The 16,664-nt window shown below is 37.0% G+C and overlaps 1 protein-coding gene across 4 annotated transcripts in view; it reads right to left on the bottom strand.

Moving 5' to 3' along the window:
- The window catches only part of BICC1 (BicC family RNA binding protein 1), a 238,863-nt gene that overhangs the window by 93,613 nt on the left and 128,586 nt on the right, over positions 1-16,664 (bottom strand). For all 4 annotated transcript variants that reach the window (XM_039871846.1, XM_039871842.1, XM_039871844.1 and 1 more), the window contains exon 3: positions 10,161-10,230. In XM_039871846.1, coding sequence (XP_039727780.1) covers positions 10,161-10,230 — 70 coding nt within the window. The remainder of the gene's footprint in view (positions 1-10,160; positions 10,231-16,664) is intronic.

The raw sequence follows: 16,664 nt of genomic DNA, 5'->3' as shown, positions 1-16,664 counted from the left end.
CAGCTTAGAAATGGAATGCAAGTCCATCCAAAATAATGTATTTAAGTGTTCATCCCTTGAATATAAGGGATTAGAAAAAATTTCAGAAACATTTTCCAGTCAAATACAAAACCAAAGCCCAATACATGGAAACAAAGCCAAATAATTTACTGGGTCTTGGTTCTGTTACACAAAGAAAACGTAAAAATTTGATGACATGATATTGCAAGTATTTCTTACGCCTTGCCACACACATACACACACACATACACATACACATCCATACACATATGTGTTTATAAAATTTCCATGCTATTCATATTTAAGATCCAATCTTTAAACAGTTTACTTTGGAAATAGAATGCCCTAAAAGTTAATGTATATTTTCTACAGTTCTTCAAAAATTAATACACTTTTACTATTTAAGGTCAATTCATCTCTTCCTAGTTTAAAATAGAAATGATCCATATGTTATTGTGAATAAAGATTGATGGTGAGAAGTGAGCTGTTTCGATAATACAATTAGAAAAAAACATAAGCAATCTTAAACTTCTGAGTAGAAAATTTTAAATTTAAATCTATTTCATTAGGAAAAAATATGAACGACTCACTAGAGTAGGGAAAGGACATATATGAACAGACGAAAGACAAGGGCAGATGATTCACAGAGTAATACGAATAAATGTTTCATAGAGAGATGAAAAGTGTTCAATTTTCTATTATTTAGGGTGGTGCATGAGATGACATATGTTTCACGATTTAGACTGGCTGAAGTAGGGAAAGCACAGTGTTGGCAAAGATGTGGAAAGAACTGTCCCCTTTCCAGAAGCCCGTCCCTGCCTGCTAGGAGTTCTACAGTCATTTGAGAGGATAAGGTAGCAATCTTGAAAAATATTACAGTTGCTCACTACCTATCACCTAAGAATTCTACCTGATAGGATTTATGTAACAGCAAAGCTTGTGTAAGTAGACAAATTTGACATTCACTGCAGAAAAAGACAGAACACAGCCCCATGTCCATCAAAACAGATTTCTCAAAATATATCTATATCCCATATATGCACAATGGCATTTCACACCGCTACAAAAATAATAGTATTGATATTTATGTGCTTTTATGGAATATGTCTTCTCTTTTATCTAAGAGGAAAAATCCAATTGCAGAAATGTGTGTATATAGAATAAACCCATTTTTATAAAGTAATAATACATAACTATTTGCATAGACCAAATAGCCAAAAACATACATATGCTAGATTCTCATTTTCTTTTTATTTTAGGCAGGACTTATTTTGCTTTAAGAGTAATTTCTGGCAACGAGATGAAAAGAGAATATAACTCCTTATTCCTGAAATCTAGTATCTTTTGATAAAAAAATCTGTTAGTACCAAGGTTTGTATAAATATGTTATAATAAGCCACAAACCATGCTTTAATGGCACAAAAAGGACATGTGAAGAAATGAGGATGCCACTATGGTTTAAGTTATTTTCCTTAGCTAGTGAGAAATGCCACATGCTAGTCCAGTAACGTTTGCAACGGCAAAAACACTTCATGAGAATAATTTAGCTACTGACAGTCCTGACAGTTGTCACCGAATTCTGTCCAGCAATTCCATGACAGGGCAGAATAAAATCAGGTGAAAGCCACACATGATTTGAGAAACCATCAAAATTTGGTGCCCATCTCCAGGCCAAGATAGCATACAGTACCATCATGGTGTTCAAATATGGTCATAAACCTTAGAAACTGTCACAGTTATCACAACTACACATTCCAGAAAAGAAGGATAAAAGACACAGGTTTCGGGAACAGGAGAGGTGGCCAGTCAGGCCCCCAGCTCTGAAGCTACAGGCAAAGTTGCAGGCACGACTTAAAACGCTGGTTAAAACACTCATGAAGAATCAACAAGCAGCTGAAGTCATATAAACTATAATTCAAAACTGATTGCAAACTGGCTTTTAAAAAATGTAGACCTGCCATCCTACCATGTTTTCTCTTTCGCTGAAAGTCGGTCAGTTCACCTATGCTGTTACATATGTATGTTCTTCCTTCAGGAGTCACTAACACAGAAGAACTATCCTTTTTCTGACACTGCAAAAGGAAGCCGGTTACACGATATACCAGGCTTCATTAAATGTTCTAGCAAAATCCAGTGCCGTGCAGACTGTGGACTCCTAAAATTATACTGCTGCTCCAGCTCGGCATTTCTTACCTTCGCACTACTGACATTTTACGATGGATAATTACTGTCATGGGGGCTGTCCTGTGCATTATCCCTGATCTCCAACTACTCCAAGACCAGTAAGTAGCACCACTGCCCGGTTGTGACAACCAAGATCTCCAGATACAGCCAAATGCCTCCTGGGGGATAAAACTGGCCCAGGCTGAGGACCTCTGTTCCAGATAAAAGTATATAAATCCTAGTAAAATCACTAATGAGTGTCAAAAGAGGAGAGAAGGAAAAATACTGCATGAAGCACAAAGAATGATAAAAATAAATCTAGGTTGAAATTTAAAAAGATATCCAGCAAGCTTCTAAAATGTGGGTGAGGAGTTAGGACCGCCTTTCTTCTTGAAGATAGTTAAGAAACATATTCTGAAATTTCTTAACACATTGGTGAACCTAACTCCATCATTTCAAATTCTATGACCCTGAACAAGTTATGTCATCTTTCTGTATCAGTTACTGATGTGTATATAGGGATAATAATAATGGTCATTCAAGTGGGTTATTGTGTGGACTAGGAGATAACACAGGTAACACACCTAGCCCATGCCTATTATAAAGTAGGCAAATAAAAAGCATTTTTGTCTTTCTTCCTCTTAGGGTTTAACAGAGGAAAAAACTGCCGATGCGAGGGATCCTGAGATGGCACTTTCTTCACCACAGGCAGGGGACTTAAAAGCATCTACTCAGGAAACAGGAAGAGTAAAGGAGAAGGAGCTCTTCCAAGAAAAGAGACAGTGGTCACAGAGGCAGAAGGCTCAAGACCTGGCCCCACTCATCTTCTGGGGAATAACAGTGTGATTTACTATTTAATTCAACCATGTATCTACCTACCTACCTACCTACCTACCTACCTGTCTTCCTCCTTCCCTCTCTTCCTTCAATTTACAAAATTTTTCATTTAGTTCTTAAGACATTTCATGCTGCTGTTAAACTTGTACATTAAAGAGTTATTATTGATCATGTAACATTATCTTTGCATATAATACACTAAAATTCCCTGATTAAAGTGTTGTACCCAGTATCTATGTCTATTTTTTTAATATAGACTTTATTTTTTAGATCTATTAGATTCATAGCAAAATTAACTGAAAAGTAGTTTCCTTATGCCCCTCCCCCACAGGCACCACCTCCCTCACCATCATCAAAAAAAAAATTTTATGGGTTTTGACAAATGTATAATGACATTTATCTACTATTTTAGATCAAACAATATTTTTGGTGCCCTAAATATCTTCTGTGCTGTGCCTATTCATGCTTTCCTTCCCCACCAAACCCCTAGTAACCACTACACAATAATCCTTCTACTGTCTCCATAGTTTTGCCTTTTCCAAAATGTCATATCATTGGAATAACACAATATGTACAATTAGCTTCTTTTGCTTAGTAATATGCATTCAAGATTTTCATGGTTTGATAGATCATCTCTTTTTAATGCTGATTAATATTCTATTGTGTGGATGGACCACGGTTTACCCATTCACCTACTGAAGAACAACTTGGTGGCTTCCAGGTTTGGTGACTAAAAATACAGCTGCTATAAACATCTGTGTGTAGGTTTTTGTGTGGACATAAGTTTTCTACTCATTTAGGGAAATATCAAGGAGTGTGACTGCTGGATCATATGGTAAGAATATGTTTAGTTTCATAAGAAACTGCCAAACTGTCTTTCAAAGCAGCTGCACCATTTTGCACTTCTCATTCAGCAATGAATGAGTTCCTATTCCTCCACATCCTCACCACTATTTGGTGGTGTCAGTATTTCGGATTTCGGCCATCCTTATAGGTAGGTGTATAGTGGTATCTCGTCATTTTAAGCTGCATCTCCATAATAACATATGATGTTGAGCACCTTTTCATATGCTTATTTGCCATGTGTATATCTTCTTCGGTGAGGGTCTGTTCAGGTCTTTTACTCATTTTTGAATTGGGTTGTTCATTTCCTTATTGTGAGTTTTAAGAGTTATTTGCACATTTTGGGTAACAGTCCTCTATCAGATGTCTTATGCAAATATTTTCTCCCAATCTCTGACCAACTTTCCATTCTCTTAATGTTTTCATCTTTTTCACTTATCTTCTCGCCTCTCCATTACACTCTGAATTTGTTTCCTTACTAAGTTAATAAAAAATATCTTTTTAAAAACCACCAGATATTTTAGATTTGAGAAGACAACTGGAAAGCTAAGACCATCATCCTCTCTGGCTCTGGTACAGGAGAGAAACGATTGGAAAGAGCCTGTGGTAATTATGAGATGAGCAAGTAAACCAATCTTTGGGTCCTTCAGAAGGGAAGAAAGGGGAACCAGTTAAATATCAAGAAATGAACCCAAGCTCAGGTCCTTAATCATGATAATGTGTCACACAGCATGAATCATTTCACCTGTAAAATGCTGTGTGTACATGTGCGCGTGCATGAGCGTGCTATGCCTGTATGAGAGCATAGAAAGGATCTCAAATTTGCATATTTGACAGTACCTACAAGTAAGGTTATTCATGTAAAAGGGGATATACTGATAAATTGTACAAATAATTAGGATTTGAGGCTCTGAAAATAGATCTGAGTTCAAGTTTGGGGTCTGCTACTTATTAACTATAAATCCAAGGGCAAGTTATTCTACTTTCGTGTGCCTTAGCTTGTTCACCTGTAAAAGGAAAATACCACCACTTATCTCATAGGGTTTCTCTGCTCACCAAATAAGATTACATATGTAAATTATTTAGCATAGTACTTGGCTCCATTAGGTCTCAACAAATGGTGGTACCCAATATTGCTACTGCTATGTCAATTATGTAACCAAATACTAATTAAAATAACCACAACCAAAACAACTCCAGTTTGAAAGACAACCAGGAGGTTTCATCTTGTTAAGCCTCACTTAAAGTCTCCTAATAATGCCACCAGAGTTTCACTTATTTCAGGCGTCCCACAAATGACAATGATTGGTCATTTTCCTTAAGTTTCTTTCCAGTTTCTTTGCTGAGATTACTCCAACCACAACAGGAGTTTAAGCCACTTCAGCTTCGGCCACAGATGATGTCCCACATTAGTTCACATAAGAGGTCTACTGGAAAGACATCATTAGTTGATATTTTTCATAGCAGTGAATGCCACTCCTGTGTGAAGGCTGTGATCCTAAGTATTTTTCCTACACAAAACTCCATAGTGATATATATTCCCATCTATAGTAGTGGCTCTGCTACAACCATGACTGAGCTGAAGCAAGGATCAAACAATCTACAAACATTTACTGAGAGCCAACCACATACTGGTTATAGCGCTAAGGATATGGTGATGGAAAAAATGCACGTGCTCTCTTCCCTCAGGGGGATGACTACCTAGAATAGTGTTCTCTGACCTTTCTCTGACCTTTCATTACCCACTTTACATTATGACCTAGTAATCCATATGTGTACATACGTTTGTATATATATAAACAGTTGACAAAAATGACTGAAAATTTCATAAGACGACACTCTTACACTCTGGTGTTTTCTTTCCAATCCAATTACATATTTTACATGTGGGTTGTGACTCCCTAAATTGATTCTTGATACACTAATAGATGATAACCCACCATGGGAACACTGTGGAACCGCATACCATGCCCTGCCCTTCCCTGCCCAAAAGCCTTTGAGCAACACCATGTTAAAGGCCTTAACTAGTCTGACGTGAACACTTAACAAAAATATAAGTACCTTCAACAAAAAACTTTCCCCTGGAAAAAATTAAGTGAAGTCTACAATTTTTCTTATGCCAAGATTTTCTATGAGATATTTCTTATTCTGATTAAATGCAAAAATATTAAAACCTCATGCAATTTTTATGACTCTTATTTATTCTAGGAGAAAGAGAACGGCCAAACTTGGTGCCAAATTGCCTCCAAACCAAGATACATCAAGCAATCCAGTCAACGTCTTTCATTCCTGCTAGTCCTAGGGCATCCCAAATTGTCAAAGAAGAAACATTTGCAGAGAATAGTTTCTATCACTTAGTTAAACTCTGCAAGACAACTCCCTCCCAGAACAAAAGACAATAAAGCTTCATTAATGCTGATCTCATTTATTTGAAATTTGGCATAAAAACTTTAAATAATTTTCATCTACACTTACCTCTGCTAGTCTAAAAAGAAAAATATTGATGAGCAAATTAAGAGCAAAAAGAAGACTGTCCACCTTATTCAGAAGAACAAATTCATACAGCATCGTGGAGCACACAGCACAATCATACCAAATCGCTTTTGTCTATTTAAGGCAGGTCTTATTTTATTTGGACACAGTCAAACATGTTCAAAATGCTATTTGTACTTTAATGAAGCTGTTCTTATTTTACAATAGGCTATGATTCACAATAGCATATTCAAAATTTTAATGAGTGCCTGAAGTTATTCTAGAGTAGTAAGGTTTTCCTAAATTAAACACCTTAATTCTTAAATACTAGTCTCAGGCACAAACCTCAGATTTTTCTATGTAAAGCAGAATGTGCTAGTATTCTGATACCAGGAATTAGTTTTATTTACTTCCACTCAAAATAAATGTATGTTATACAGAAGAAATACTAAGTATTGTTTTACTTTTCTTAATCTTAACTCCCATTAAGTCAGTCCTAAAGTTGCCTATTTAAACATCCATTATATGGAATCATAAATTCTTAGTTCTTTCTGGCTCTAATGAGGAGTCAACTTCCAATAATTTCAAATACTCAGGATGTTTTTTTAATTCTATAGCCCCTGAGTTTATACCAAAAAACATGCACTTCTCCAAAATGCCCTGCTCACTAAGTGAAAATGTTGCTATTACAGATTTTTCACTATATTCTATACAGTTAAAGGTAATGGAAGAGGAGTGAAAGGGAAGGAGGGAAAAAAAAGAAAGGTGATAAAGATGATGAAGGAAGAAGAAGAGTAAAAGAGGGGACAAAAACCAGATTATTTGTTACCCAAAATTATATTCCACACAGGCACAGATCAATGAGCCTGTGATCACTCTAAACTTAGCCACATTGATTACGAAGATGACAGAAACTTAAAATTAATGAATTCATCTTTGAAAACCAAGATGGAGATCACCTAGAAGCGACTATTGAAGGACTTTGCCTGTTTTTCAATAGTAGTCATCGTCCATTGCATTCTGAAAACATGGTCTCTTAGTGACTAAATTATGATATCTCCACATCATATGGTGAGATTTTTTGTTTCCCAAACTCAGCTTAGCCATAAGAACAACCAAGGAACTTTAATATATGGCTTCCCAGTCCCATCCCAGACCTAAGGAATCAGAATCTCTAGAGAAAAATCGGAATTTTCTGATACAAATTCAGGTTGTTGGCTTTCCACCTTTCTGCCAGGAAGCATCCTACCAGCACTTCAGCCAAAGGAGCCATAACAATCACTCAAATAACTGCTCTTGTAAAGGACTGATGGCTTAAAAACTAAGGTTTGGACAGTACTATTGGAAGTTCACTTGAAAAGCACAGGACTATATTCCAATAAGGTAAAAAAGGTGGCAGACTGTGGTATCAGCAGCCACGAAAAATGTCTGTGTCTGCTCAAATATTCAACCAATAAGCACCATGAATCTAGAAATTGAAATACAACACAAACGCATGGCTGTAATGCCTCTCTCACACAGTCTGGAGATTATCTATACATTCCAAATCTTCACATCACCATAGGATGTAGAATTTAATAATCATGCAAAACATGGCATAAGACCCTAGATATATTTATATAATCTTTGGTCTCCTGTAATAATAATTACGTTTGGAATGAAGTCTTGAAGACCAACAACTTTCCTGTACAACATTCAAACATAGCCATGTCGGATGAAAGAGCAAATAATTATTTTCTAAAGTTCCTCTTGCCACTATCATTTTACTTTTACTAAATACAAATTACAGTCAAACAAACTTCATCTCTGAATTAAACCATTTTTCAAATAATATAGGAGCATACATATCAGAGGTGTTAGCCAAGAGTTGAATCAGCAGCTGTGTGTTTAAGTAATAAGAGCAGCTCAAGTAAATTCTGAACAGTAAATTCCTCTGAGAAACACTCTTGACTTTTCTCTCTTCCTAGAGCTCAAGCTCTCTCTTTTGGCACATTCTGCTCATCGCACAGGATTGTACACATTCATAGCACTTCATAAATAATAAAAAATAAAATGATGTCTGTAGACCTAAGCCTGGAGAGATCAATTCTTAGGCAAAATTCCAAAGGTTAACTTTAACCATGTGGCAATTGTGCTAAGTGTCCTCAAATGTAGTGCTAAAATATTATTTTCAAAGCAAAATGTACAATCAAAATGTGAAATATAGTTGGCCATTCTGGATGGGTTGTGTGTCAATGACCAAAAACTAATCTAAAGCATTAACCTAACCTACTCACATTCATATTATTGAAAATCTCCAAACCTGTCACCACATTTGGAATAAAAATTAATCAATTCTCAGTTTCTCATGATAGAGAGAGGAAAAAACTATAGCCTGGGTAATGCAAGAGAATAAGCCATCTAAAATTATCTGGAATTGTTTTAAGATTTATGTTTCTTTGGGGATTTTCTTTGGGCACTGATCGAATTATATTTTTATTAGGACAGTAATGAAGCTCATTTCATTTCTTTAAGGAAATATGCCTGACAATAGGGAAAGAGGATCCAGTTTATGTTCAAGTTCTAATTTATTCAAGTATTGTAGCAGGCCAGGGATTTTTAAATGGCTGCAAAAAAAAACCAAATAAGTAGATAATCCACTAAAGAGTTTCTTTTTCTGCATAATAAGTAAAAAACATATCAACACATTGAAGATTAATTGAAAATATATCCTATAGCACTTGGCAAATGCAAAGTTTATACAAAGTTATGGAATTACACTTGGAAATTCACCATGTCTTGTGAATGTTTAGCACATCAGCTTCTCATTTCTTGCCATCATGATCACAAACAAGAAAATAACAAGATTAGGGTTTCTGCAGGAATTCCAGTCCACTGAGATGTAGCTAACAACACTCATAAAATAATGTAAAATAATTTACATTCCATGTGATGAGGAACTAATGAAATCAGATTAAAAGAGGGCAATCTGATTTAAAATAAGAAAGGAAATTGACAAACCTTGCAGTGTTTAGCATCAGTTAGCAATAAAAGTGATAGCGAGAATGAGGCAGCAAATAAGAAACTAAACAACAATGAAAAAGCTAGACCACAATGGATAAAGCTCAGCTTATACAATCACTGCTTTTTGAATTGTTTGATGGTGTTTTCATTACCTCCTAATGACGACACGCCTCCTTTAATGAAGTATGCACAACAAAGTTTATTGAGACTAAGGTTTACTAAAGTGTACTGGCAGATCGTTTGAAAATACTACGTAATCTTGAAAGAAAACTTAGGGTGCCTGGACTTTCATTTCTGACCATGCATGCATCAAGTAGTCTCCTCCAGGATGAAGGAAAATAAAGGCCAGACAAGGGAAGTGCTCAGTCTAAAAAAATCTTGTGAGTTTTCCACTGTCTGAGAGAAGAGAAGCAGCGGTCAAGAAAGGAAAGGTTTGTTTCACATTGGAGGGGAAAAGATCAGCTATTAAATCTGTGTAATACATAAACAAGAAGACTAAGGTGTAAACATTGAGAGTTTATAAGTCAAAAATACATTATTACATGTGGAGAATTACCATGACTCATGGACATTGAATGAATGGGCACCCTTGAAATCATAAGTTACTACGGTATCTTCTTTAATAACATTTCCATTATAAGAAAATACTTTAAAATATTTTCCTGTTCTTGGATAAGAGGCATTATTTTTGATAATGATAAACCTCCAAAAATATTGTTACTTGACAAATATTTAGGGATAAACATGATAAAATAAAGGTTGATATTCTCCCTGGCAAGCTTGTAACAATCCCACAGTCTCCATTATCAAAATCACCAATTTCTCCATCTCTTACAATTTACCTTTCTTGGATTTGGCTCCAATCTTCAGCTTTGATGGCCAAGCAATCTGTGTATTTGTTTCCTCCATGATCTATAACAAAAATTAAGAGAAATATTGATTCAATTAAGAACTTATATTTACAGATAAGATTTTCTCAAAAAAATTATTTTCAAGCCCTATGTTGTTACAACAAAACGTCTCATTTTAAAACAATGCAAAAAAAAAAAGGGAAAAAAGAGATGCATTTTTACAAGCCTTTTATCTATAAGAAATATTCAAGTATATTTTGTTACTCCCAGTGTTCCTCTCCATGATGCACCAGAATTTTAACTTAGAGACAAGACCAAAAAGTACATGAACAAGTAATTAACCCAAGTCAATGCCAGAACTGTCAGAGATGCCTGTGCTGAATAAAATTCCCCAAGACAATCGCCAACGATTGCAACATACCAAACATAATCCTTGTAATACAAAACTACATGGGTTAGGCCACACTAAATGAAGATATTTGTTTTTGGGAAAAAAATAATAAATTGCTTTGAGCACATTTGTATTTCATTAAAACTGATGAAAAGCCTCTAAACATGACATCATAGCATAAGGCTGCATTCCCATTATCCTTCGCCTGGTCCAAAATGGCATTTTTGCCACAGTTCTTTCCCATTTACAGGCAGCCAACACTGGCCAGAAGGACTGGGGACCCAAGTGTGCTGAAGCACAAACACAAGCGAGGGAAGCGAGACTGCAGCACAAAGGAAGCAGACGGTAAATAAGAAAAGAATGAGTCGCAAAAATGTTCACTCTTTGTTCTTCTCCACTTTCATCCTGTGAATTAGACTGTTTGCTTTTGTTCCGCGAATACAGAATTCACCAAACTGATAGAGCAAACAACTAAAATTAAACAGGCAAAACCAGCAACTACTATATATTAACCACTTAAATTAGAGTAGGATAATATTTACTTTTTAATATGGATTTAGAATTAAACTAATGGTGAAGACAAACACATTAACAGTGCAATTAATGAAAATTACCTTTCCTCAGTATGTTCTGGGCATAAGGCAAAATGGTTAACATGTTAACATGTACCATACTTCATTTAATCCTCTTTATCACACCATAAAAGGGCTTTCAGCAGCTGTTTCAGACTGGCAGCCCACAGATGCACTTTGTCTATCCATCACAAGGTTTTTTTCAGAAAAACACGAGCCAACATTATTAAATCTGGGAATTTCCCACAGAAATTCAGATTTCTGGTTCTCTGTAAAACCTGGCAGATTTAGCACTTGGAGCCCGCGTTCCTACATGGCCACATTTGGTTCGCACTGAGGAACAGATGCCTTCTCTAGTCAGGCCCAGAAGGCTCTGAGCTGCCTTCACCCCCCCGTCCCGGCCCCACTGGGTCTCTGACACTGAGGTCGAGAACCACTTGCCATTATCACCATCATGTTTGTATGACTTCACTCGCCATTTATCATGGTGTTTGTACTACTGTAGAGAAATATTTCTCTATATCCATATCCCAATAAAAAATAAAAAACAAAGGGAGGTCACATCATCTTTACTATTTCAAGGTTCTGGCCTGGCTCTAACAGCAGGTGAGTTTATTACCCCAAGCCTGTAAGACCTGGCCGTGCCTCTTCTCCTCCTATCTTATGCTGTCCTTGTTAATGTGTTTTGTTGTCTACACCATTAAAGTGTTAACTCTAAACTATATTTTAAAATACAATAAATATTATCCTCCTCAACTTCCTCTGCTCCAGACGTGCTGGCCTCCCCAGAAACATGCCTGGCAAGCTCCCCATTCGGGGACTTTGCATTCACTCTCACTTCCTCAGCTGCCACCTTCCCCCAGTAACCCTCCCTCGCCCATTTTCACACCACCCCAAGATGGAAATTATTCTTCTCATCTTCTGCATTTCCTTTCTAAGCCTTATCACAATCTGAAATTCTCCTGTTTTCTGGTTTTACTTGTTTATAGTCTGTCTCTGAAAAATAAAATCCCTCTACCCTGCACACAGCAAGCAGAGGATATATATGGGTAAATGAATCTTCATAATCCTTATGAAGTAGATTTCTTTATTCATCACATGGCTAGGAAGCAGCAGAATGGAATAAAAATCCCAGACTGCTTGGAAACACCATACTTTTAACCACCACACGACACTGAACATAGGCCTCAATCTTTTTAAAACATGTATATACCAATTTGGAATTTGCTTTAGGACTGATGCTACATCTTACAAATATTCATCAAAAGCCTACTTAAGTGCCACATATACCAGGATCCACAGCTATGAATTCCTGGTGTCCACAAGCTTACAGTCAAGTCAGGGACACAGACAAAACAAAAAATGCAACTGCCTGACAATGTGCTGGGAGCTGGCACAGGATCAGCTCACTAGAGCAGCTCGCAGGTCCTATCTTAAAAGGTCGGGGTGAGGGGGTGGGTAGTTAGTAAAGGCTTCTCCAAAATATTATCTGCAGAATCACTGAAGTCCTGAAAGTCAAGTAAAAGTAAATTTATGAATGAGTTCATCAGTCCCCAAAGGAAGGCAGGAAGTCCCAATTAGGAGGGACTTTTCATTGGTCACCTTTAATCACCTATTAGTTCCAGCTACTATTCATACATATATCTTTGACATGACTAAAATTAGATTTGGAATTTTCCTCTAAGTTAGCTAAGACAGCTAAAGAGATAAAAAGAAAAAATAAGATCTTACTATAATACTATTGGTGGGGAAGCAGTAAGAAAATTATATACTTTTCATTTTCTGAATTAAATAATTTGACCATTTAACCCAATAATTTATGTCAGGTGCTATAATTATTATTCTATAATAGAGAAGCTTCCCTATCAACATATGGTTGGAAGATATAACTTTCTGAAATCAATCATTTACAGAACTTCCCAGAAATCATCCTGCATATTATCTTTTTATTAAACACCATTAGATGCTCTACAACATAAAATAATATGCCAGAGAAAATATCCTAATAGTAGGTAATAGCTATCAAGTCAAAATGCCTACTTCACAACTACACACACACTCCCCGAAAGCCTCACGCCAGTCCAATGTCTCTACGGTGCAGTGAAGTAGTGGGGCTTGGAAATACTCACTTTTAACCTACCCACATCAACACTGTCTGTGAGGGGAAGACAGGCTGTACCAAGCTTAGGATCCCTAATTTTAAGACCAGAGCTCGATCTTCTAAACCACATGATCTCCAAAGTTCTATGAGCCACAGTGAATGTCAGACCTTAAAGAACACAAATTACTAGTTATTGGAATTTGGCACCTGTAGCAGACCTGTCCTACGACTAGGAAAAAAAAAAAAAGCTCCAATGAACATCATTTGTGGCCAGCCAACACTAACCACGTAGGTCATTCACGAGGCTGCAGTCCCTATAAGCAAAATGGAGCTCCAACTGGATGCCTTCTCAGACATCCCTTTGTTCATCATTGTGTGTAATCTAGTCACTAAGGGCAGGTGGCTCTAGAGTCAAGTACCAGCTCTGCTGCTTCCTAGCTATCATTTTGAGGAAATAATTTTGATCAGCCTCATTTTTCCCCCCTGCACAATTAATTATAGTACCTACTCATAGAATTGTTGTGAGGCTTTGATAAGAAAACATGTGGGAAACCCCAAGTACAGAGTGTGGCACATAGTGAGGGCTCAGTAATATTAGCCTTTGTTGTGTTAATTACATATCGATTACTTTGAGTCAGGCATGGTTCTAGATATTAGGAATACCAACAGCAAACCAGGCAGTGCTTCTCTCCAGGAGCTCATGATCTAACAAGGGGGAAGACAATTTAACACACCATTATGTACTATGTGCCAGGTATAGGAGAGTGTGTAGAGGGGATCCTAACCCAGTTGTGGGTAGTCAAGGAAGGTTAGCTCGAGGAAACGCCTATTGATGCTAAAGGAAGAGAAAACACTGGCCAGCTGAGGAAAAGATAGAGAAAGTGTCCCAGACAGGAGTTCATGCAGAAAGGTCTATAAGGAGGTGGGCAGGAGTCCGACAGGGCCTGAGGGTGATACAGCACAGCTGAGGTGCTTCAAGGCTAACCTCGCCTATCCAGGACAGAGACTATGTCCTCCACCCTCCTACGGCTCTGCACATGAACATGCTCAATACAGAATTGAAGACATGACACAAACCAAAGCCATCCAGTACCTACGTTTGGCTGTCGCTTGCTACAAATAAGCCCTGAGAACCAGTGGAGTAACTACAAACAAGAAGGAGCCATACTTACTTTTGCCTTTGGGAAGTCAAAAGTCCCCCTATGAAGTTATCAGTGAAGCTTTACAAATCATCATCTACAGTGACTCCAAGTCAGTTCCTACAGTGAAGACACTACACACTATTAGCTGCTCTTCGCCTCAGCCAGTTATGGGAGTGGTAGAGTGTGAAGCAATCCCATGAGCAGGAGGAGGAGGAAGCATGGTTCACTGGGAGGGGAGGAGGGGAGCTGGCCCAGGAACTCCAGAACCAAAGCTGGACTGCTGGAGCAGGGGGCTGAAATGAAGCATGACTCCTGGTAGAACTGGAATAAAGGTGAGGGTCAGGGGTGCAGAGGCAGAAAACCAGGACACTAAGCAAGTTAGAGGTTCTGTATCCAGAAAGCCATGCTTAAAAAGATGTCCTGAATGGTCATCAAGACAAATAGGGAGGTAAATCAAAGTAGATAGAGGAACCGAAAAAGAAGAGGTCAGGAAGCTATGGCTGAAATCAAAGAAGCCACAAAACCTGAGAAGAAAATGCATCTTATGACTCCATCCCCCCAAAAAATACTAAAGTGAGTTTTTATTTTTTAATCTTATTATGGCCTCCATTTCCAAAAACCTTAACAAAACCTGTTAAAAGAACTACTAAATTTGAATCGTTTTCTATAAACATTAAATCACACCTTAAGTATTTTAAAGGCTTGTTCTAATGTTTTTAAAAAATTTTTTCAATTATAGTTGACATTCAATATTGTATTAGTTTCAGGTGTATAGTATAGTGATTAGACACTCATATAACTTATGAAATAATCCCTCTGATTACTCTAGTACCCACCTGGCACCATACATAGTTATTACAATATTATTGACTATATTCCCTGTGCTGTACTTTACATCCCTGTGACTGAAGATTGTAACCGTCAATTTGTATTTCTTAATCCCTTCACCTTTTTCACCCAGCCCCATGACCCCACTCCCATCTGGCAACCGTCAGTCTGTTCTCTGTATCTATGAGTAAAGACTTGTTTAAACTCATAATGGATGCTGTATATTAATAAAGAAGCTAATGAATGAATGTCAGAGATGAAGGTGTGATTCTCCAAGAGGCAAGAAAGAGCTAGAAAGCTTACAAGTGAGTTCCACATATTTTTTAAAAGATACCCAGACAACCCCCTCCCTCCACACACAAGTGCTTACTTTCTTTTTCAAAGAGGCAATGTATCTGAGTTAAACAAGAGCTTGGGTATGGACACGTGACAAAAAAGTCACTGAGCAGACAGGGTTGTGGATGCAACGAGTTCCTAGTGCATCTAAAGACTCCACACATTGAAAAAGAGACAAATGGCAAACTGTAACAGTCTTTTACCACCTTCACAAACTAGGTTTACTAGAAAATCCTGAAAATTAAAGTGACTTATTTGGGGACACTGAAGCAAGTTAATTTCATGGATCCTATAATGGATGAAAACACTTGACATCTTTTCAAGAAGATATCATACATTTTCCACAATCCAAATAACTCCTGAAAAAACACAAAGAGTCACTTCCCAGAAATCCATGATATGCCTTAATCCTTAAGCAAGTCAGGATGTCTTCCAAAATGCTCAGATTTCAATAAAGGAATAATTGGATTAAGTGGCTAACTCTGACCAACGCCTTTCAAAAAATAAGATTCTAATGAACCTCAGTTGTATGAAATAGGAACTGAAAATTGGGAAACATGCCTAAAATGACTAGTACTTCCTTGTGGCACTAAAACTATAAATACCATGTTGTCAGTTAAGCTAAGGAATGCCTAGGTATGCAAAGCCACAAAACCTCTGAGAAGAAAATGACTAGCTTCTGTCTCGGAGGGAAAAAAAATGCTATACTGAGTTTCAGCTAGCTTTTGTTTTTAAATTTAACTGTTGTCCTGGTTTCCACTTTCACAAAATCAAAGCTCAAAGAACAAATGTCTGATTTTGAATCATTTTCAAAAAACACTCAAAGGTACCTTAAACATTTTAAAGATTTGCTCTAACTCCTGATTCTGGGTGCTGTATGTTAATGTCATTTCAAATAGGTCAGTTTCAACTTCCGGACATTTTTGTTGTTAAAAGAATCTCTTAGGATTTTAAGAATTTGACCTCAAAAGCAAGAGAAGTTAAAGCTAAAATAAATGAATGGACTACATCAAACTAAAAAGCTTCTGCTCAGCAAAAGATATTGTCAACAAGGTAAAGAGACAAACATCCGAATAGGAAAATATATTTGCAAGGAACACCACTGATAAGGGCCTAATATCCAAA

This window comes from Pteropus medius, unplaced genomic scaffold (assembly GCF_902729225.1).
Source record: "Pteropus medius unplaced genomic scaffold, Ma_sr-lr_union100, whole genome shotgun sequence".
Lineage (NCBI taxonomy): Eukaryota > Metazoa > Chordata > Mammalia > Chiroptera > Pteropodidae > Pteropus > Pteropus medius.
This window is presented reverse-complemented; position numbering and strand designations above follow the sequence as displayed.